Source organism: Salmo trutta, chromosome 6, assembly GCF_901001165.1.
Source record: "Salmo trutta chromosome 6, fSalTru1.1, whole genome shotgun sequence".
Lineage (NCBI taxonomy): Eukaryota > Metazoa > Chordata > Actinopteri > Salmoniformes > Salmonidae > Salmo > Salmo trutta.
The window spans coordinates 35,983,913-36,006,189 of record NC_042962.1 but is presented as its reverse complement, the minus strand read 5'-3'; the positions used below and the strand labels follow the sequence as shown (position 1 = coordinate 36,006,189).

The following is a 22,277-nucleotide window of genomic DNA, read 5'->3' as shown; positions in this document are numbered from 1 at the left end:
GGAAGCTTGGCCCCAGTGACGTACTGGGCCGTATGCATTACCCTCTGTTGCGCCTTAGTCGGATGCCGAGCAGTTGCCATACCAGGCGGTGATGCAACTGGTCAGGATGCTCTCAACGGTGCAGCTATAGACGTTTTTGAGGATCTGGGGACCCATGCCAAATCTTTTCAGTCTTCTGAGGGGGAATAGGCATTGTCGTGCCCTCTTCACGTCTTGGTGCGTTTGGACCATGATATTTTTGTTGTTGATGTGGACACCAAGGAATTTAAAGCACTCGACCCCCTCCACTACAGTCCTGTGGATGTGAATGGGGGCGGGTTCGGGCCTCGTTTTCCTGAAGTCCACAATCAGCTTCTTTGTCTTGCTCACATTGAGGGAGTGGTTGTTGTCCTGGCACCACACTGCCAGGTCTCTGACCACCTCACTATAGGCTTTCTCATCATGGTCTGTGATCAAGCCTACCTCCGTTGTCGTCAGCAAACTTAATGATGGTGTTGGAGTCGTGCTTGGCTACACAGTCATGGGTGAACAGGGAGTACAGGAGGGGACTAAGCATGCACCCCTGAGGGGCCCCCATGTTGAGGATCAGCGTGGCAGATGTATTGCTGCCTACCCTTGCCGCCCCCAGGTGGTCCAACAGGAAGTCTAGGATCCAGTTGCAGAGGGAAGTGTTTAGTCCCAGGGTCCTTAGCTTAGTGATGAGCTTTGTGGGAACTATGGTGTTGAACGCTGAGCTGTAGTAAACAAATAGTATTCTCACATAGGTGTTCCTTTTGTCCAGGTGGGAAAGGGCAGTGTGGCGTGCAATTGGGATTGCGTCATCAGTGGATCTGGTGTGCAGTAAAGAACAAATAAGTACTGTATATTCTTAATATGGAGTATCCTGTCCAGTTTAGTTAATGTTGTTTTGCCTACATAATTAACCACGTTTCCATCCACAGTTTTTATGCGCGTGAAGTCATAACGTATGAAAAATAATAATGACAGCTATCATGGAAACGGGAAGTTTCATAAAAAAAATTAAATGCCGACAGGTAATTTGTTCGTTCGACATGGTGGGATATTTTTGTGTCTGTAAAATTAATTACGCTAGGAATGGTGGTGGAACCTGAGGTCGACCGACTAATCGGAATGGCCGATTAATTAGGGCCAATTTCAAGTTTTCATAACAATCAGTAATCGGTATTTTTGGCCACCGATTTGCCGTATTATTATTATTATTATTATTATTATTATTATTATTTTTATTTTTTAACATTTTTTAAATATTTTTTTTATTTAATTTATTTTTGTATTTTTATTTTCTTATTACAAAAAATATATATATATATATATATATATATATATATATATTTTTTTTTTTTATTATTATAATTTTTTTTGTTAAAATGTTTTATTTTTTTTAGACCTTTATTTAACTAGGCAAGTCAGTTAAGAACACATTCTTATTTTCAATGACGGCCTAGGAACGGTGGGTTAACTGCCTTGTTCAGGGGCAGAACGACAGGTTTTTACCTTGTCAGCTTGGGGATGCAACCTTATGGTTAACTAGTCCAACGCTCTAACCAACTGCTTTACGTTGCACTCCACGAGGAGCCTGCCTGTTACGCAAATGCAGTAAGAAGCCAAGGTAAGTTGCTAGCTAGCATTAAGCTTATCTTATAAAAAACAATCAATCAATCATAATCACTAGTTAACTACACATGGTTGATGATATTACTAGTTTATCTAGCCAGTCCTGCGTTGCATATAATCGATGTGGGGCTCATTCGCGAAAAAGGACTGTCTTTGCTCCAACGTGTACCTAACCATAAACATCAATGCCTTTCTTAAAATCAATACACAAGTATATATTTTTAAACCTGCATATTTAGCTAAAATAAATCCAGGTTAGCAGGCAATATTAACCAGGTGAAATTGTGTCAGTTCTCTTGCGTTCCTTGCACGCAGAATCAGGGTATATGCAACAGTTTGGGCCGCCTGGCTCGTTGCGAACTAATTTGCCAGAATTTTAAGTAATTATGACATAACATTGGAGGTTGTGCAATGTAACATTTAGACTTATGGATGCCACCCGTTAGGTAAAATACGTAACGGTTACGTATTTCACTGAAAGAATAAACGTGATAGTTTCCGGATTCGACCATATTAATGAGCTAAGGCTCGTGTTTCTGTGTGTTATTATGCTATAATTAAGTCTATGATTTGATAGAGCAGTCTGACTGAGCGGTGGTAGGCACCAGCAGCCCTTCGCAATGCATTGCGCTGTTTATGACTTCAAGCCTATCAACTCCCAAGATGAGGCTGATGTAACCGATGTGAAATGGCTAGCTAGTTAGCGGGGTGCGCGCTAATAGCGTTTCAAACGTCACTCGCTCTGAGACTTGGAGTAGTTGTTCCCCTTCCTCGACATGGGTAACGCTGCTTCGAGGGTGGCTGTTGTTGATGTGTTCCTGGTTTGAGCCCAGGTAGGAGCGAGGAGAGGGACGGAAGCTATACTGTTACACTGGCAATACTAGTGCCTATAAGAACATCCAATAGTCAAAGGTATATGAAATACAAATCGTTTAGAGAGAAATAGTCCTATAATTCCTATAATAACTACAACCTGAAACTTCTTACCTGGGAATATTGAAAACTCATGTTAAAAGGAACCACCAGCTTTCATGTTCTCATGTTCTGAGCAAGGAACTTCAACGTTAGCTTTCTTACATGGCACATAATGCACTTTTACTTTCTTCTCCAACACTTTGTTTTTGCATTATTTAAACCAAATTGAACATGTTTATTTGAGGCTAAATAGATTTTATTGATGTATTAAATTAAAATAAGTGTTCATTCAGTATTGTTGTAATTGTCATTATTATAAATAAATAAAAAATTGGCCGATTAATCGGCACAGGTTTTTTTTGGACATCCAATAATCGGTATCAGTATCGGCGCCGAAAAATCATAATCGGCCGACCTCTAGTGGAAACGTCTTTATGCGCAAATATTGATATAATAACCATTAGATCGAAGTAAACTTGAAGTCACGCGACAATATGGTGTGTGTGTGTGTGGTCTGCCCACTATGACTCGGGAAACCTTGCAGTTTATTAGGCTACAGATGAAATGAGTTACAATGAACTTCACAGGGTGGTGAAAGTGCATGGTGATCTTGATGCTCCTTTCCAAATAAATATTGTCTGTCTTATTCTGTTGACATGATGATCGTTGCTTGACTGCTGTTAAATATATTCTCGCTGTTGTCCATAATAATTTCATGTAGACTAGCCTATCTGCACGCTGTTGGCTGGAGCGCATGTGCCAAGACCAGAACAGGCACATTTGCTATTTAACACAACAGTTTGTGTGACAAAACTATTGGTAGAGTTGACAATGCAATGGAAACACATCCAACTTTCAATTTTTATTTGATTCATGAAAACTTAAGCAAAAAATACATTTTGTGTGCACTATGTCGTCACGCACTGATTTTTATGTGCAACAAGTCTGTTTGGTGGAAACACCACTGGTGGGAAAATGCGTATATTTTGGATTATGGATATGTGGATCCTAAAATACTTGCATAAAAACTGACGCTAATTGGATGGGAAACAAATTACCTGTAGGCTACAATATGAGGGGGATGTCTAAGGCCTGAGCTAGTATGTTTTTACCGAAAACTCATACTCTCATACCAAAACACATCCCAGCATAGGGACTGTTGTAAATAATTCCTCTCCTCTTTCTGTTCTTTTCTTTGATCTCAAATGATGTTTTCCCAAAGCAGGGGGATTTTAGACATCAATTCAAACATCCTTAATATGGACTAACAGATCTGGAACGGCGTTTGGTATTGGGGGGTTTAAGGGGATTTGGGGGTTTTGGTAGGGCTGTGGTGCGTGCCCCTGAGGTGAACTCAAAGGGGGTGGGCAAAGTGGAAACATGTTATCTCTCTCTGTTTCCCTGAGAAACTCGGTCAGTTAGTCCAGCCCTAGTACCTGGAAAAGGAAAACAAGTAATGGGTAAGTTCAGGTAGTCCTTCCCTGTTTCAATCTGTTTTCTCCCGTTTGGTACCCAATGAGTAAAACCCACGACACAATGTTGTGGGAACATTCATATATGTATGTGTATTTTTATTTAACCTTTACTTAACTAGGCAAGTCAGTTAAGAACAAATTCTTATTTACAATGAAGGCCTACCGGGGAACAGTGGGTTAACTGCCTTGTCCAGCCCTAGTACCCGGAGAAAGAAAACAGGTGTTTCTTTTATTGATTAAAATGGCCCCGGAAGAAATGGCAGCAGTTTTACAGGCGCCTAACCAATTGCGCTATTATGGTTTTTTTTTCGCGTTATTTGAAACTTAATTTGTAATTAATGTTTCTGCCACCGTATCTTACCGCAAAAAAGAGCTTCTGGATATCAGGACAGTGATCACTCACCTCGGATTAGGCAAATATTTTTTTCTTCAACAAGCAGGAAGCACAGGATATACTGTGAAAACCCGACAAGGTCAACATCCCCGTAATTGGCAAGAGAAAGAGACACAGGTACAGAGCGGGGTGCCTTGTAAGGATCCGTAGAAGGCGAGTGGGAAAGCTGCCGTTACCGTCAATATTACTTGCCAACGTACAATCATTGGACAATAAATTAGACAAGGTACGATCACGAATATACTATCAACGGGACATCAAAAACTGTAACATGTTATGTTTCACGGAATCGTAAATGAATGATGTCATGGATGTTCAGCTAGCAGGATATACGCTGCGCTGGCTCGATAGAACAGCACACTCCGATAAGACGGGGGGGGGCGGTTTGTGCATATTTGTAAACAGCTGGTGCATGAAATCTAAGGGAGTCTCTAGATTTTGCTTGACTGAAGTAGAGTATCTTATGATAAACTAGACCACACTATTTGCCAAAATAATTTTCATCTATACTTTTCGTGGCTGTTTATTTACCACCACAGACGGACGCTGGCACTGAGACTGCACTAAGTCAGCTGTATATGGAAATAAGAAAACAGGAAACTGCTCACCCAGAGACCGGCGCTCCTAGTGGCCGGAGACTTTAATGCAGGGACACTTAAATCAGTTTTACCTAATTTCTATCAACATGTTAAATGCGCAACGAGAGGGGAAAAAATTCTAGATCACCTTTTGGGATGAAGTGTAATGCTGACTGTGATCCAGGTCTATTTGACCAACATCAGTGCCCGACCCCACTAATGCTCTTGTGGCAGAATGGAAGCAAGTACCCGCAGCAATGTTCCAACATCTAGTGGAAAGCCTTCCTAGAAGAGTGGAGGCTGTTATAGCAGAAAAGGGGGGACAAACTCCTTATTAATGCTCATGAGTTTGGAATGAGATATTTGACAAGTAGGTGTACTTCATTTTGGTCATGTAGTGTATTTAGGCTTGCCATATCAAAGGTGTTGAATACTTATTGACTCAAGACATTTCAGCAATTAAATTTTCATTAATTTGTAAGAATGTCTAAAAACATAATTCCACACAGTATTGTGTGTAGGCCAGTGACACAACATTTTTATTGAATCAAATTTAATTGCAGGATGTAACACAACAAAATGGCGAAAGTCAAGTGGTGTGAATACTTTCTGAAGGCATTTTATGTCAAAGCAAATTCAAGACTTGATGGCCATGCTACCGCAAAATTGACTTTAAACGGTTTCCATTGTTTTGTTTTTCTATGTGCAAAATTGTGTTGCACATATTCTAGGCTGCTACTCTCTTCATAGGAACTCTGATGTTTGTGTTGTATTAGGGCAGAGCTTGACAACAGTCTTTGCATCGATGGTGGCTGGCACTTATCACTTCGATGCGCCTGTGTCATGATGACAAGTTAGAAAAGGCTCATCAGTCACCTATGTGTGAGGGTTGGTTACCATGTATTTCATTTGAATTGCTTGTATCTCTCCTCTGTATTTTGCTCTCATAGAGATGCTTCTATTGGGTAGAGTTCATCTCAGCTGAGTTCATCTCAGCCTATGCTACCCTCCAGTCCCTAGACTTCCTGGCGCTGACGGAAACATGGATCACCACAGATAACACTGCTACTCCTACTGCTCTCTCCTCGTCTGCCCACGTGTTCTCGCATACCCCTAGAGCATCGAGCCAGCGGGGTGGTGGCACTGGAATCCTCATCTCTCCCAAGTGGACATTCTCTCTTTGTCCCCTGACCCATCTGTCTATCTCCTCATTTGAATTCCATGCTGTCACAGTTACCAGCCCTTTCAAGCTTAACATCCTCATCATTTATCGCCCTCCAGGTTCCCTTGGAGAGTTCATCAATGAGCTTGACGCCTTGATAAGTTCCTTCCCTGAGGATGGCTCACCTCTCACAGTTCTGGGTGACTTTAACCTCCCCACGTCTACCTTCGACTCATTCCTCTCTGCCTCCTTCTTTCCACTCCTCTCCTCTTTTGACCTCACCCTCTCACCTTCCCCCCCTACTCACAAGGCAGGCAATACGCTTGACCTCATCTTTACTAGATACTGTTCTTCCACTAATCTCATTGCAACTCCTCTCCAAGTCTCCGACCACTACCTTGTATCCTTTTCCCTCTCGCTCTCATCAAAAACTTCTCACTCTGCCCCTACTCGGATGGTATTGCGCCGTCCCAACCTTCGCTCTCTCTCTCCTGCTACTCTCTCCTCTTCCATCCTATCATCTCTTCCCTCTGCTCAAACCTTCTCCAACCTATCTCCTGATTTTGCCTCCTCAACCCTCCTCTCCTCCCTATCTGCATCCTATGATTTTCTCTGTCCCCTACCCTCCAGGCCGGTTCGGTCCTCCCCTCCTGCTCCGTGGCTCGACGACTCACTGCGAGCTCACAGAACAGGGCTCCGGGCAGCCGAGCGGAAATGGAGGAAAACTCGCCTCCCTGCGGACCTCGCATCTTTTCACTCCCTCCTCTCTACATTTTCCTCTTCTGTATCTGCTGCTAAAGCCACTTTCTACCACTCTAAATTCCAAGCATCTGCCTCTAACCCTAGGAAGCTTTTTGCTACCTTCTCCTCCCTCCTGAATCCTCCTCCTCCCCCCCCCCCCCCCCTCCCTCACTGCGGATGACTTCGTCAACCATTTTGAAAAGAAGGTTGACGACATCCGATCCTCGTTTGCTAAGTCAAGCGGCACCGCTGGTCCTGCTCACACTGCCCTACCCTGTGCTTTGACCTCTTTCTCCCCTCTCTCTCCAGATTAAATCTCGCGTCTTGTGACGGCCGGCCGCCCAACAACCTGCCCACTTGACCCTATCCCCTCCTCTCTTCTCCAGACCATTTCCGGAGACCTTCTCCCCTACCTCACCTCGCTCATCAACTCATCCTTGACCGCTGGCTACGTCCCTTCCGTCTTCAAGAGAGCGAGAGTTGCACCCCTTCTGAAAAAACCTACACTCGATCCCTCCGATGTCAACAACTACAGACCAGTATCCCTTCTTTCTTTTCTCTCCAAAACTCTTGAACGTGCCGTCCTTGGCCAGCTCTCCTGCTATCTCTCTCAGAACGACCTTCTTGATCCTAATCAGTCAGGTTTCAAGACTGGGCATTCAACTGAGACTGCTCTTCTCTGTGTCACGGAGGCTCTCCGCACTGCTAAAGCTAACTCTCTCTCCTCTGCTCTCATCCTTCTAGACCTATCTGCTGCCTTTGATACTGTGAACCATCAGATCCTCCTCTCCACCCTCTCCGAGCTGGGCATCTCCGGCGCGGCCCACGCTTGGATTGTGTCCTACCTGACAGGTCGCTCCTACCAGGTGGCGTGGCGAGAATCTGTCTCCGCACCACGTGCTCTCACCACTGGTGTCCCCCAGGGCTCTGTTCTAGGCCCTCTCCTATTCTCGCTATACACCAAGTCACTTGGCTCTGTCATATCCTCACACGGTCTCTCCTATCATTGCTATGCAGACGACACACAATTAATCTTCTCCTTTCCCCCTTCTGACAACCAGGTGGCGAATCGCATCTCTGCATGTCTGGCAGACATATCAGTGTGGATGACGGATCACCACCTCAAGCTGAACCTCGGCAAGACGGAGCTGCTCTTCCTCCCGGGGAAGGACTGCCCGTTCCATGATCTCGCCATCACGGTTGACAACTCCCTTGTGTCCTCCTCCCAGAGTGCTAAGAACCTTGGCGTGATCCTGGACAACACCCTGTCGTTCTCCACTAACATCAAGGCGGTGACCCGATCCTGTAGGTTCATGCTCTACAACATTCGCAGAGTACGACCCTGCCTCACACAGGAAGCGGCGCAGGTCCTAATCCAGGCACTTGTCATCTCCCGTCTGGATTACTGCAACTCGCTGTTGGCTGGGCTCCCTGCCTGTGCCATCAAACCCCTACAACTCATCCAGAACGCCGCAGCCCGTCTGGTGTTCAACCTTCCCAAGTTCTCTCACGTCACCCCGCTCCTCCGCTCTCTCCACTGGCTTCCAGTTGAAGCTCGCATCCGCTACAAGACCATGGTGCTTGCCTACGGAGCTGTGAGGGGAACGGCACCTCCGTACCTTCAGGCTCTGATCAGGCCCTACACCCAAACAAGGGCACTGCGTTCATCCACCTCTGGCCTGCTCGCCTCCCTACCTCTGAGGAAGCACAGTTCCCGCTCAGCCCAGTCAAAACTGTTCGCCGCTCTGGCACCCCAATGGTGGAACAAGCTCCCTCACGATGCCAGGACAGCGGAGTCAATCACCACCTTCCGGAGACACCTGAAACCCCACCTCTTTAAGGAATACCTGGGATAGGATAAAGTAATCCTTCTAACCCCCCCCCCCCTTTAAAAGATTTAGATGCACTATTGTAAAGTGGTTGTTCTACTGGATATTATAGGTGAATGCACCAATTTGTAAGTCGCTCTGGATAAGAGCGTCTGCTAAATGACTTAAATGTAATGTAAATGTAAATGTAATGAGTTGGTAGGCGCTGCCACAAACTCACAAAGAAACAACCATGACGTGATTAGAGCTGTGATGTTCATGGAAATTTGTAGGACCTTAATTGGGCAGCCAAATGTCCTTGGTCTTCTTAACTGTTCGAAAAGCACAATAAAAAAATCTATGAAACAAAAATGATGCACATTTTCTTATCTCCTCCGCTCCTGCCTGCATGGGCTGCCATAGACAGAATGAATATAACGGCCGTCCCCATTTAAGTCCATAATGGCATAATGGGTGGACTGGCGGCCATTGCGAATGTACCCATAGGAGCAAATCAGGAAGTGTACCCATCAATATGTGCTGTGATTTGTTGATTCAACTCAACTGACATTGCAAAAATTACCTTCCATTGCATGAGCCACATCAGTTAACATCACTTGAATGAGCATTTACATTACCATGGAAATTATTGCATCGCAAGCCGTTGCGAGTGTACACATGTACTCAGTCAAAGTGCCAGGGTTAGAGGTTCCAAGCCAGTTTTATTCATTCTATTTCTATGTGTGCTGGTGCAGGCAATCTGGGATGCGTTCCCTAGGCAACTGAATACTTTTTTTTGCTACAGCACCTTGCTTGTTTCAGCTAGGATCAAAGTTTCACGTTGTAAAGAATCCATGTTTCCACAGAAACAGACTTAACCGCACATAGGGCTCCCGAGTGGCGCAGTGGTCTAAGACACTGCATCTCAGTACAACAGGCGTCACTGCAGTACCTGATTTGAATCCAGGCTTCATCACATCCGGCCGTGACCGTTGGTTATACGTAATTGTGCCAGCCCTACATGTGATCAGACTTTAAAGAATCCAATCCGTCTCAATGAAAAGCAATCAAACCTCTAACGCCTTGAGCTGTGACATCATAGAGACAAGCCACTTTAGAAATAGCTGTACCTCAATTTACTGTGTGCGTGTGTCTTTGTGAGTTAGCTGTCTCAACTCTCACCTGGTTTCATTTTCAAATAAACACTGGTCTGCGGCTCTGTTGAAAAGTACTGCAGTATATAGGGAATTGGTGCGATTTTTGGATGCTCTCACAGTTACATTGTTCTCATTATTACAACCCAAAGGCTGCACACATCTCTTATTGTTCAACATGGATCAATAAAACAGGTTTTAGTTTTCTAATGTATTTAATTCCTCTGCAGTGCTGAAAGTCCACTTGACTAATGTCATGCATAGAGAAATGTTGTTGAATGACCGTAAGACGCCTCTAATACACTCGTTTTAATGTTTGGTCATTAAAAAGTGTGAAGTTGGACCATTCACAATGGCCTGTCTCCTCTCACTCAAGTGATGAAGAACTGAGTATGGTCTTATAGTCTAAATTATGTTTTCTCTCTCCTCTCTAGAACTTGGGAGTGAGACCCCCCTCAAACTTGGGAAGGCAAGACTTTTACAGAAGAGGGCTCTTAGGTAAGATGCTATTTTCATGGATAATATCAATATTTGTTTATTGTTTCGGTTCTGTATACAGCATCATTGCACATCTAATAGTCTCTCTTCAGCCTGTGTATGCTGCTATGCTGCCCATGGGTGTCTGTGTGTGCGTTATACAGCATTCCCATTGGGACAGTGTCCAAGCGAAGTGAGAAAGTGAAGGGTAAGGTCACTCTAGAGTGAACGCCACTGCAACTTTGGTGTGATTGCATTGTGTCCATGTTTTGGCCTAGTGTCAAATATTCCACCCTTCTGCCACCCGTGACTCCACAGCTCTGCATACATATTGTACATCTAGTATCCAACCAGTTCTTTACGTTTACAGTATCTGTTTGAGTTATTGTTTGTCCATTATGTTTGTCATCCTTCACGCAAATGATTAAATACTTCAGCAAAATGGGTGTGTCGTGTTCTTTGCAATGTAATGTGCTAGTTCATCTGCTAAAACCCAAAAGGATGTGTTCCTCTTTTCTAAGGCCCCTTCCCTCAGATAGTCTAGTTGTATATTTCATGCCACAACTGTTTTGTGTTGAAGTCCAACCCACTCTATTGCAAACGGCCCTCTGGATATTTTTCAACAGTATACTTTTCCCATCGTAATGGATAGACGTTACATGTAGACAATGGTAATGGATAGACGTAACACCAATAGACATAACAGGTCTTAGTATGTTAGTGCCGTAGATTTGAGTCAGTGTGAAAAGATCAACAGGATCTACGACCTTCATGTAATAAGCCTATTACTGAAAATAACCACATAGTTTTGATAATTACTTATTTTAGTTGCGAATAGGAAGAACTTGGGCCAAGATTTACCGTTCGGCTATTTAGATTCTCTCTCTCTTCCAAAGATAAACATTTAGATGTCCTCATGACCTCCTGAGAATCCAGTTCCCTGTTTTCTAACCCAGCCATTGATTCCTCATTCAGTGCATTGTTTTCACCCTATTCCCTATATAGTGCACCACTAATATCAATACTTTTGGGTAGTGCACTATAGAGAATAGGGTGCCATTTGAGATGCAACCAGAATATAATTACATTGTTCATTTCCGCTTACTGAAATGAACCCATGGACATTGTTCTGACCAATTATTTATATACTGTGTACACTAGATGACTGACAGGGGGAGCTGATTTGAAACCGCTGCGCCTCTATTTTACTACTCCCACCCCCAAAAAAAATGTTTTTTAAGCTGTAGAAATGCATTTATTAATGTCATTTGTTTTTGCCACATTTATTCTATTACAGACACCTTAATGTATACTTTAAAATTATATTATGTGAGCTAAACATACAAATAAAAACACAGAATTACAGAAAAACATTTTCATGTTTCAACATTTTAATGTAACATTTTTGGAGAGCACTGTCACTGTCCCCACTACCACAACATACTTAAATACATGTAATTTTGTCCTTAACATATATAATTGAAATACTGTATAATTCTATTAATTCCTATGGAGGACTGCGTCTTCTGAGAAGAACCAATATGGCCGACCGGTAGCTTCAAAGCCTTTCAATGGCCAATACAGTCGTGGCCAAGAGTTTTGAGACACAAATATTAATTTTCACAAAGTCTACTGCCTCATTTTGTATGATGGGAATTTGCATATACTCCAGAATGTTGTGAAGAGTGATCAGATTAATTGCAAAGTCCCTCTTTGCCATGCAAATGAACTGAATCCCCAAAGCCCTGCCGCAAAAGGACCAGCTGACAGTGATTCTCTCGTTAACACAGGTGTGAGTGTTGACGAGGACAAGGCTGGAGATCACTCTGTCATGCAGATTGAGTTTGAATAACAGACTGGAAGCTTCAAAAGGAGGGTGGTGCTTGGAATCATTGTTCTTCCTCATTCAACCATGGTTACCTGCAAGGAAACACATGCCGTCATCATTGCTTTGCACAAAAAGGGCTTCACTGGCAAGGATATTGCTGCCAGTAAGATTGTACCTAAATCAACCATTTATCACATCATCAAGAACTTCAAGGAGAGCAGTTCAATTGTTGTGAAGAAGGCTTCAGGGCGCCAAAGAAAGTCCAGCAAGCGCCAGGACCGTCTCCTAAAGTTGATTCAGCAAAGAAGCCACTTCTCTCCAGGAAAAACATCAGGGACAGACTGATATTCTGCAAAAGGTACAGGGATTGGACTGCTGAGGACTGGGGTAAAGTATTTTCTCTGATGAATCCCCTTTCCGATTGTTTGGGGCATCCGGAAAAAAAGCTTGTCCGGAGAAGACAAGGTGAGCGCTACCATCAGTCCTGTGTCATGCCAACAGTAAAGTATCCTGAAACCATTCATGTGTGGGATTGCTTCTCAGCCAACGGACTGGGCTCACTCACAATCTTGCCTAAGGACACAGCCATGAATAAAGAATGGTACCAACACATCCACTGCGAGCAACTTCTCCCAACCATCCAGGAACAGTTTGGTGACGAACAATGCCTTTTCCAGCGTGATGGAGCACCTTGCCATAAGGCAAAAGTGATAACTAAGTGGCTCGGGGAACAAAACATCGATATTTTGGGTCCATGGGCAGGAAACTCCCCAGACCTTAATCCCATTGAGAACTTGTGGTCAATCCTCAAGAGGCGGGTGGACAAACAAACAACCCACAAATTCTGACAAACTCCAAGCATTGATTATGCAAGAATGGGCAGCCATCAGTCAGGATGTGGCCCAGAAGTTAATTGACAGAATGCCAGGGCGAATTGCAGAGGTCTTGAAAAAGAAGGGTCAACACTGCCAGTATTGACTCTTTGCATCAACTTTATGTAATTGTCAATAAAAGCCTTTGACACTTATGAAAGGCTTGTATTTATACTTCAGTATTCCATAGTAACATCTGACAAAAATATCTAAAGACACTAAATCAGCAAACTTTGTGACAATTAATATTTGTGTCATTCTCAACTTTTGGCCACGACTGCACATAGCATCAGTAATCTAGTGTTTATATATTGGTTATGACTGACTGAGCTGTTCTATTTTTATTTGTGTCTCCCTGCAGCTTCCAGAAAGTGTTCTTGTTCGAAGAGAAAAACAACCTGGCCAAGAACACCAAGGATATAGATGTAAATCTCTTGGCAAGCCTCCCTAAAGGTGACTCGGGGCTTTCTGTTTCAGCATGCTGTGCTGCATGAAACACATGACTCTATCTGACAAAGCTTGCATCTCAAATGGCACCCTATTCTCTATATAGTGCACTATATAGGGAATAGGGTGCCATTTGGGACATATTCTTGGACAAAGGATACTTTCCCAGAGTTATGGGGTTGAGGGAAGTGGTGTCTATTGTATGACTGTATAATGGCAATCCTCAGAGGAAAAAAGTGAAGATATTATACCTGTGGCTGGTTCAAAAGGTTGTTGTTTGAGGGTGCTTACTGCTTTGACAAGGTTCAGTCAGAATATAATATTAATGTTTTTTTACGTGAACAGTGTGTAAGCACTTCAAAACACTTGTCTGCTAATGCCTGCCTCAGACCACTTGTAGAACAGCTAAGTGCGTCGTTAGATGCTTTTTGCTCTCCCGCATCACTTTATACACGCAAGTTCTCCGCTAAACGTAGAATCGCATGGATTATCCATCTCTCAGGCTCCCGAGTGCCGCAGCGGTCTAAGGCACTGCATCTCAGTGCTAGAGGTGTCACTACAGACACCCTGGTTCGAATCCAGGCTGTATCACAACCGGCCATGATTGGGAGTCCCATAGGGCGGTGCACAATTGGCCCAGCGTCATCTGAGTTTGGCCGATGTAGGCCGTCATTGTAAATAAGAATTTGTTCTTAACTGACTTGCCTAGTTCAAGAAAGGTTACGCATCTGATTAACTTCAGAACAAAGTTGACTACAAATACATAGTTCTCTTTGCAAGTGTTACAAAGAAGCAATAAATAAAAATAGGAAATGAAAACCGAGATGAGTGTTTTAAAATATAAACTGTAGGCTTTAGGCCTATTTCAATCATATTGAAATGCATTTCATGTTCGATCAATTGTTATATTTTGCTAATTGTAGGTTAGTGTCTGTAATTTGTCTCAATATATTTCTTGAGTAGCCTGATGTGCACAATGATGTGCCAAATCGGTGATTTTAGTGCAATTTATTGTGTAAGTATAGAATCAACTGCCTTAATATTTGCAGCTGTAGGTAGTAATATCTCTAGGAGCTGATGTTGTCGGTATTGTGAAATAATTGTAATGTCAAGGAAAAATTTGAGTGAAGAAAGCTGATCCAAGAGCAGCTCTCCCTTTCTTTCAATCCTATCAGTATCGACACATGCTCCAACGATGCACTTGGCGACCGTTCTCTCTGCGTGATGTTGTGGGAAATATGTTATATCTTTGGCTGTTGTAGTAAAGATGCATTGTTAAAACACTTGTATGCCTAAGTTCCATCGCTATCGGGAAACCGGGCCCTGGGCGATCCATATCACGATAAATTGACTGAATTATTACGATAGCGATAAATAAAACGTTAACTTTATACCATGAATGTGCACCACATTTATTTATATTACCCTTAAACTTCTACTACTACATTGAATGTTGTAGCTATCAATTTCTCTGTTAACAATCACCAATATTAGCAAAATTATTTCATTTCTCATTTCTCTAGTAGGGCCCTATAGGTTATTTATCATAATAAATGATATCAGCAAAATGTCCATGATAAGTGGTCTGTTTGGTCGGTGTCGATAATTTTAGGTAACATTTTCGGTTTCCCTCAGTGTGTGCTCACACAGAGAGGCCAGGGCACATGGCACTTGGAGGGTGTTTGTTTCTGTTGTGTATTGAAAAGTTGCTTTATTACATGTTTTTATTTATTTATTTTATTTATTTTTTATTTCACCTTTATTTAACCAGGTAGGCAAGTTGAGAACAAGTTCTCATTTACAATTGCGACCTGGCCAAGATAAAGCAAAGCAGTTCGACAACATACAACAACACAGAGTTACACATGGAGTAAACAACATACAGTCAATAATACAGTAGAAAAAAATAAGACTATATACAATGTGAGCAAATGATGTGAGGTGTCCAGCAGTAACACGCATAACAAGCTCTAGACTGTACTGTTCTGTTTATCCTGACTACACTGCAGCTCCTTTCCTACTAGCTCATGGATAGGACTCCGTCTGTCTGTCCTCCTAGAGGGGCAGTCTGGTTCAGTCCAACCCAATAGGCCATTACCTGACTGCCCTGCTCTGGATGCATTTACACAGGCAGACCAATTCTGTTCTTTTTGCCTGTATTTTGAACAATCGGATTAGATCTTTCGCTAATAATTGCCCAAAAGATTAGAATTGGGCTGCCTGTGTAAACACAGCCTATGGGTCTGGGTGAATTTTGTGTGATCTCTCGGTCTCTATGTAGGGCTCGATCAATCACATGAAAGAGTCAGAGTGTAACCACTTCTTTCGCTAAGTCAATTAGTCAGTAGCAGATTGGACTCTTTCTATTATCGAAGCAGGATGCAGATTTTGTCAGTTCCTTGTGAATGTGTCTCTCAGCGATTTGTCACTGTGTTGTAAAGAACAGAGTATGCTACTGGAGGAATTGTCACATCCTTATAACAAGACCCACAAACAAACCGAGATCTATTCTTGCTCTAGATGTGACAGTAACCTGTCCCAGATCGGTTTGAACTTACAGTAAACACTGTTGGCTAATGTGAGCTTAAACTGTCCAACCTCATCTGCTGTGAAGTCTCTCTCTCTTATAATGACTACTGAATTGAATAAACTTTATTCACTACTTTCCAGTTTTATCCTGTTTAACCTGCCTGTGTTTTCATCTGTCCAGTTTCAGAGTTGAGGAAGCGTTTTGAAGGCATCAGCCCAAGCACTAGCTGTGACTGGGAAATGAACAGGTACAACCGAGACATTCAGCTCCATCAACCATGTAATGCAGCCGGCAGATATTTTAATGATGATTGTGATGGATGAGAACGTGTGTGTGGCACTGTGTGTGTATCTGACTCTGTGTCTGACTGTGTAGGAAGGAGAGGATTGCCCGGCGGTTGGAGGGCATAGAGAGCGAGGTGCATCCCGCCATATTACCCAGCTGCCCAGGCCTGGTGACCAATCGGCTGGTAGAGGAAGACACACCCCGGTACACACGCGCCTCGGACACCTGTGACCCCTGTGTTGGTGAGGACACACACACACACACTACACAGAGTACCCTGTGTCAGTGAGGACAAGGACACCTAGGCACAACAGAATACAGTCACCTAGTCACTAAACTTGTACCTGGAGTTCCTACATGGCTGCATCAGCTACTTACGCAACCCACAGAATGACAGAACTAGAGCATAGTTAGAGCTCCATATAGCATATCAATAAAGAAATCTGAGCCATGCTTTTTAATATGAATTTGGTCAATATTTGCTTATAGTATTAAGTCATTTGCAAGATATACATTGACATCATGCATTATATATTACTTGCGTAGTGTTTTAGTCCATACATAATGTAATAGTCTGAAGCAGTAATGGTCTCTACCTCTATCCCCAGTCACAGTACAATGTTACAGTAAGGAGGACATGGAGAGTCCAGAGATGATGACCAATCAGCAGGTCACTGCTCCAGAGAGGCAGTCCAGAGCCCGGTGCAGACCCGTGGAACAGACCCAGACCGTCCTCACCGAACCCACAGACCCCGCTGGTACCGACCTGGACTCCAAGGTGGAGCGGATTGCCCGCTACAAGGCAGAAAGGCGTCGCCAGCTGGCCGAGCGCTATGGTATCTCGCTGGACCAAGAGCCAGACACCACTGTCACCGACCACTTCTCTTCCCGATACAGTGCCTCCTGTGGACGCAAGGAGTTGGCTTCTTCCTCTGAGAGGCAACAGGGCTACGCACACCCAGAAACACGCTGCAGGGCAGAGTCTGTGGGGGACGAACACTCCTACACATCCAGTAGATCCAGGGTGGGTAGAGTGGTCTCCCCACCACAGGGCTACGGCAAGCCTGGCCAGGGGCGACCCAGGGTGGACTCGTTCACGGAGAGGGAGAGGGTGGAGAACCTGGAGAACCAGCGCAGGGCGGCTCAGCAGGAGAGGAACATCAAAGCCCCCGAGCCGCAGCCGCCATCTTCCTCCACCTACATGGATCTGACGTCGTCGACCTCTGCCAAAGTGCCCATTGCTAAGGACAACACCATCATGGGGTTGCCCCCCAGCTCACCCAAGACTGGCCCGAAGTCCTTGCTGCCCTCCCCCAAACAGATGTCCCCTGAGGACCTGTTCATAGAGCAACAGGCCCACAACATCCTCAGCAGACAGGGGTGAGTGGCTCTACCTCCTACACTATGTCTAGATCTGCCTCGCTCTTTCTTGGTCCCCTTACTGTAAACATAACAGATGGAGAGAAAGAGAGAGTCTCTGTATCTCTCCCACACACACACACACACACACACACACACAAACTGCATCTCCTAGATGCCTTTAACAGAACTACAGTGCCTGTGCTCGCTCCAGCCCAGAGCCTGTCCCCCTCTCTGACCCCGGCCCTATGTCTGCGTGCGTGTGTGTGTGACTGTGTGTTTGTGTGTTAGCGTGTGCGTGAGGAGACGCTCCCGTGTGTCTGGTTTTTAATGTCCTCCTATAGAAGGATGGGTGGGCTGTGTTTGGGACTGGAAGATGACACATCATCCATTAGGCTTGCGGCACACTCTTCGCTCACCCCCTCACAAGGTTGTCCTCTTGGCAGGAACATTGAATGTGTCCCAAATGGCACCCTATTCCCTATATAGTGCACTACTTTTGACCACACTGAGACGCTTAACATTTCTCATAATTAGTTAAAGCAATGAATTTGTATTCGCTCTCGTCGTACTTTGGCTGCATATTTTCCTCAAATCTGAAAACGATGTGAAGCCACGCCCATTTCCTGAAGAATTGCATTATGGGCCCTAAAGTACAGAAACAGTGTCCTCTGCGTGTATATTTCATATTTTGGCAAATTTAGTACAACATCCGGGAACTTTTGGCATACTAACTATATCCATGCTATGACCAATAAGCATACTACATACTTAATTCACGTCACAAATAGTGCGGTTACTGCGGTTAGTATGAGGATTCGAACACAGCTCTAGTCTGATAACAACTGTGCAATTATAGTAGATTCTTAATATAATTCAACTAAATCACCAAAGCAACTCCTTTTATCTAGTCTAACTTATCTTAACAGTACAGGTTGCTGTTAAACATGAAAGACATGCAGTAGCAACATCAATGCCTGATCTGAGGTCAGTTCAGATTTAAGTCCTCTCAGTCCCAGCTGCGTGTCTGTTTGAACCCTTTTGGACTGACTGAGCCTGCCTGCGCTGCATTTTAATTCCACTCCAGACAACTGCTCTGGGTTCAGATTGCTGTTTGAAATCATGTGTAAAATGTTGAACAATGTAATTAAGTAATGACTTTTCAAATGGGTTACCTTACACGTTATGATGGCTGACAATTTGTTAGCTACGCTGTCCTTACGAACCACATAACGTATCATTACAGCAGTATGTACCGGTTAGTTGGCTAATAATACATCAAACTTGCCAGTATATTAACTATAGGCTGTCTAATTGCTAACTATCCAATGTTTATTGACTTGATTTTTCTTGTTGTTCTTAGCTAAATGGTATCGTCATTGTGCGTTCTCAATGGAGATTCGCGTGTTTTCGTAAATTTGCTCTGGCTATCTAATTTGTTTCAGAGCACTCTTGTCTGAGTGTACCAGAGCTCAATGAATTTACTAGTGCTCAACACCCATTGAATATGGCCGGTGTGTAACGGCTGTCTTCTCTAATGAACCAAGGCGCAGCAGGTATGTGAATACTCATGGTCATTTATTGCCAAAAAAGGAGTAGAGCATTCACTTAACAACAAAAAAAGGTGACAACAGTGACAGTTCTACAGGCTATACAAGCAGTGTAAAAAACAACCACCCACAACCCCACAAGGCAAAGTAGGCACCTTATGTGTGACTCCCAATCAACCACAACCCTCTACAGCTGTGCTTGATTGGAAGTCACACGGCCAAAATCAATGAAACAATAACAAACACACATTCCCTTCTGCCACGTCCTGACCCAACTACCCCCTCTACTGGTCAGGACGTGACACGGTGTCAGTAAATGTCAGCAAAAAAACGTAATTAAATTGTTACCAGCAGCACATGAAAACTGCCTAACCAGCTCTGCTAGGGTGAGTAAAATGATCAGAGTGGTCTTATTTGTGTCTGGAAGTAACTAGCAAGCTAGCCAATGTTAGCTTGGGTGCTTGACTGAGGTTGTATGGTCAGAATGCTTAAATCAACCCTACTCCTCAGCCTGTGGGTCCAGTGTGCTCTCCCAGAGCGAGACGCTCTGAATTTACAATCTGACAACACACGCACTCTGGCACTCCATATTGAATTTAATAACATACTTGAAGTCGTAAAATGTCTAACTAGTAATTTGTTATGCTAACAAGCTAGCAAAAGGTTGCATAGCAACAGCATCAACTTCCGGTAGACCGGCGAAGAGCTAGTACGCACAACTGAAAGGATACCGTTTGTTTACAGTATACTAAAATTAACCAATAGTATGCAGTATATACTCATTAAGTATGTAGTATACAGTATGTTAGTATGGGTTTTCGAACACAGCTTATGACTGAGCCAAAGTCACCCAAAGCCCTTTATTTCAGGAGGTGAAACTGTAATGGTGTCATGTTCTAAAAAATGGCACTGTCAATGTTAGATATCCTCACCAAATAGTTAAGGAATTCTTCATTTGGCATTCACAGTCCTGGCCAATACAGTTCGGTGTCCGGAGACATTGTATTTTCCAATGTTTTTTCCAGTGCTCTTCATACTCCAGTCCCTCAGTCTTATTTTAACAGCCAGCTCTTGGCCTAGCTGTACCCTGCTGGTAGTAAATGTTGACTCACTAAGGGGGACATTTATATTCCACATCCCACCAGGCATTACTCTTTCCCTCATCTGTCTCTCTCTGTGTCTGTCTCTCTCTCTCAGTTGCTCTCTCTCACTCTCTCTCGCTGTCTCTGTCTCTCACTCTCGGGTTTCAAAACTTAGCAGCAGCTGTATTGCGTTAACCATCAGAAGGGGTGTTGGGTTACGGGGCGCACTGTGTGACTCCTCGGTCAGAACTATGACAGCATACAGAGACACAGCTGGGACTGATGAAGGCCAGCAACACCATGCCAAACCGCCTGCCTGGAGAAAGAGTTTAGGGTTTAGGTCATGGAGCAGAGGGCTAGCTGTCTATCACTCACTAGCTCTCTTTTTTTTCATCCTCTCTCTTTAGCTCTCTGTCATTTATTTTCTTACATTTTTTTTTTTCACCACATTTTTCTCCCCGATTTCGTCATATCCAATTGGTAGTTACAGTTTGTCCCATTGCTGCAACTCCCGTGCGGACTTGGGAGAGGCCAAGGTTGAGAGCCATGCGTCCTCCGAAACACAACCCTGCCAAGCGGCACTGCTTCTTGGCATAATGCACGCTTAACCCGGAAACCAGCTGCACCAATGTATTGGAGGAAACACCAACTGTGTCAGCATGCATGCACTCGGCCCACCACAGGAGTCGCTAGAGCGCAATGGGACAAGGACATCCCGGCCAGCCAAACCCTCCCCTAACTCGGACGACGCTGGGCCAATTGTGCGTCGCCTCATGGGTCTCCCGGTCGTGGCTGGCTGCAACACAGCCTGGTATCAAACCAGGATCTTTAGTTACACAGCTAGCACTGCGATGATATACCATTTTCTAGCTCTGAGTCTCTACTTTTATCCAATGTAAAAAACACAATTTCAAATTTTGATACATAGGACCGAGCCGGTCGGTCACATATCATCCTGCGACACCCTGCCTCCTTACTTTTGTTCTCCTCTACAGAAAGACCTATGACTATTTATGTAAATATCTCTCCTTTGTATATAGAATAGATAAGTCAAATGCCTATTCTCAGTCCAGTACAGCCCTCTATACTAGGAAGTTATGGCTCTGGATATCGTTAAGACAGATAAGGAAGGACATATACCATGTAGCCACATGGGACAGGACTACACCGGGATCTTTGCCTTCCTTTTTTAGGACCAATTCATGCACGTGCAGTGTTTACAATAGGCTACATCAGTTGAATATATACCTATTCTTTCCCATATACAGTGCCTTTATAAAGAATTCAACCCCCTTTCCTTGTTCCACATTTTGTTGCATTAAAGCCATTAAACTGTCATTTAAAATGACTTGCCTTATGATGAAATCCGTAAGCAGTTTCCTTACTCTATGGCAACTGAGTTGGGAAGGACGCCTCTATCTTTGCAGTGCCTCAGTGTATAAAATACACCATCCAAAGCCTTATTAATAACTTCACCATGCTCAAAGGGATATTTATTCTGCTTTTTTTTAATATACACTGCTCAAAAAAACAAAGTGAACACTTAAACAACACATCCTAGATCTGAATGAATGAAATAATCTTATTAAATACTTTTTTCTTTACATAGTTGAATGTGCTGACAACAAAATTACTCAAAAATAATCAATGGAAATCCAATTTATCAACCCATGGATTTGGAGTCACACTCAAAATTAAAATGGAAAACCACATTACAGGCTGATCCAACTTTGATGTAATGTCCTTAAAAGAAGTCAAAATGAGGCTCAGTAGTGTGTGTGGCCTCCACGTGCCTGTATGACCTCCCTACAATGCCTGGGCATGCTCCTGATGAGGTGGCGGATGGTCTCCTGAGGGATCTCCTCCCAGACCTGGACTAAAGCATCCGCCAACTCCTGGACAGTCTGTGGTGCAATGTGGCGTTGGTGGATGGAGCGAGACATGATGTCCCAGATGTGCTCAATTGGATTCAGGTCTGGGGAACG

General features: G+C 43.8%; 1 protein-coding gene across 1 annotated transcript in view; it reads left to right on the top strand.

Annotated features, from left to right (window-relative positions):
- The window catches only part of LOC115195879 (supervillin), a 120,907-nt gene that overhangs the window by 6,764 nt on the left and 91,866 nt on the right, over window positions 1-22,277 (top strand). Inside the window, exons 2-6 of the mRNA XM_029756206.1 lie at window positions 10,297-10,360; window positions 13,401-13,492; window positions 16,197-16,263; window positions 16,392-16,543; window positions 16,910-17,681. Coding sequence (XP_029612066.1) covers window positions 10,297-10,360; window positions 13,401-13,492; window positions 16,197-16,263; window positions 16,392-16,543; window positions 16,910-17,681 — 1,147 coding nt within the window. The remainder of the gene's footprint in view (window positions 1-10,296; window positions 10,361-13,400; window positions 13,493-16,196; window positions 16,264-16,391; window positions 16,544-16,909; window positions 17,682-22,277) is intronic.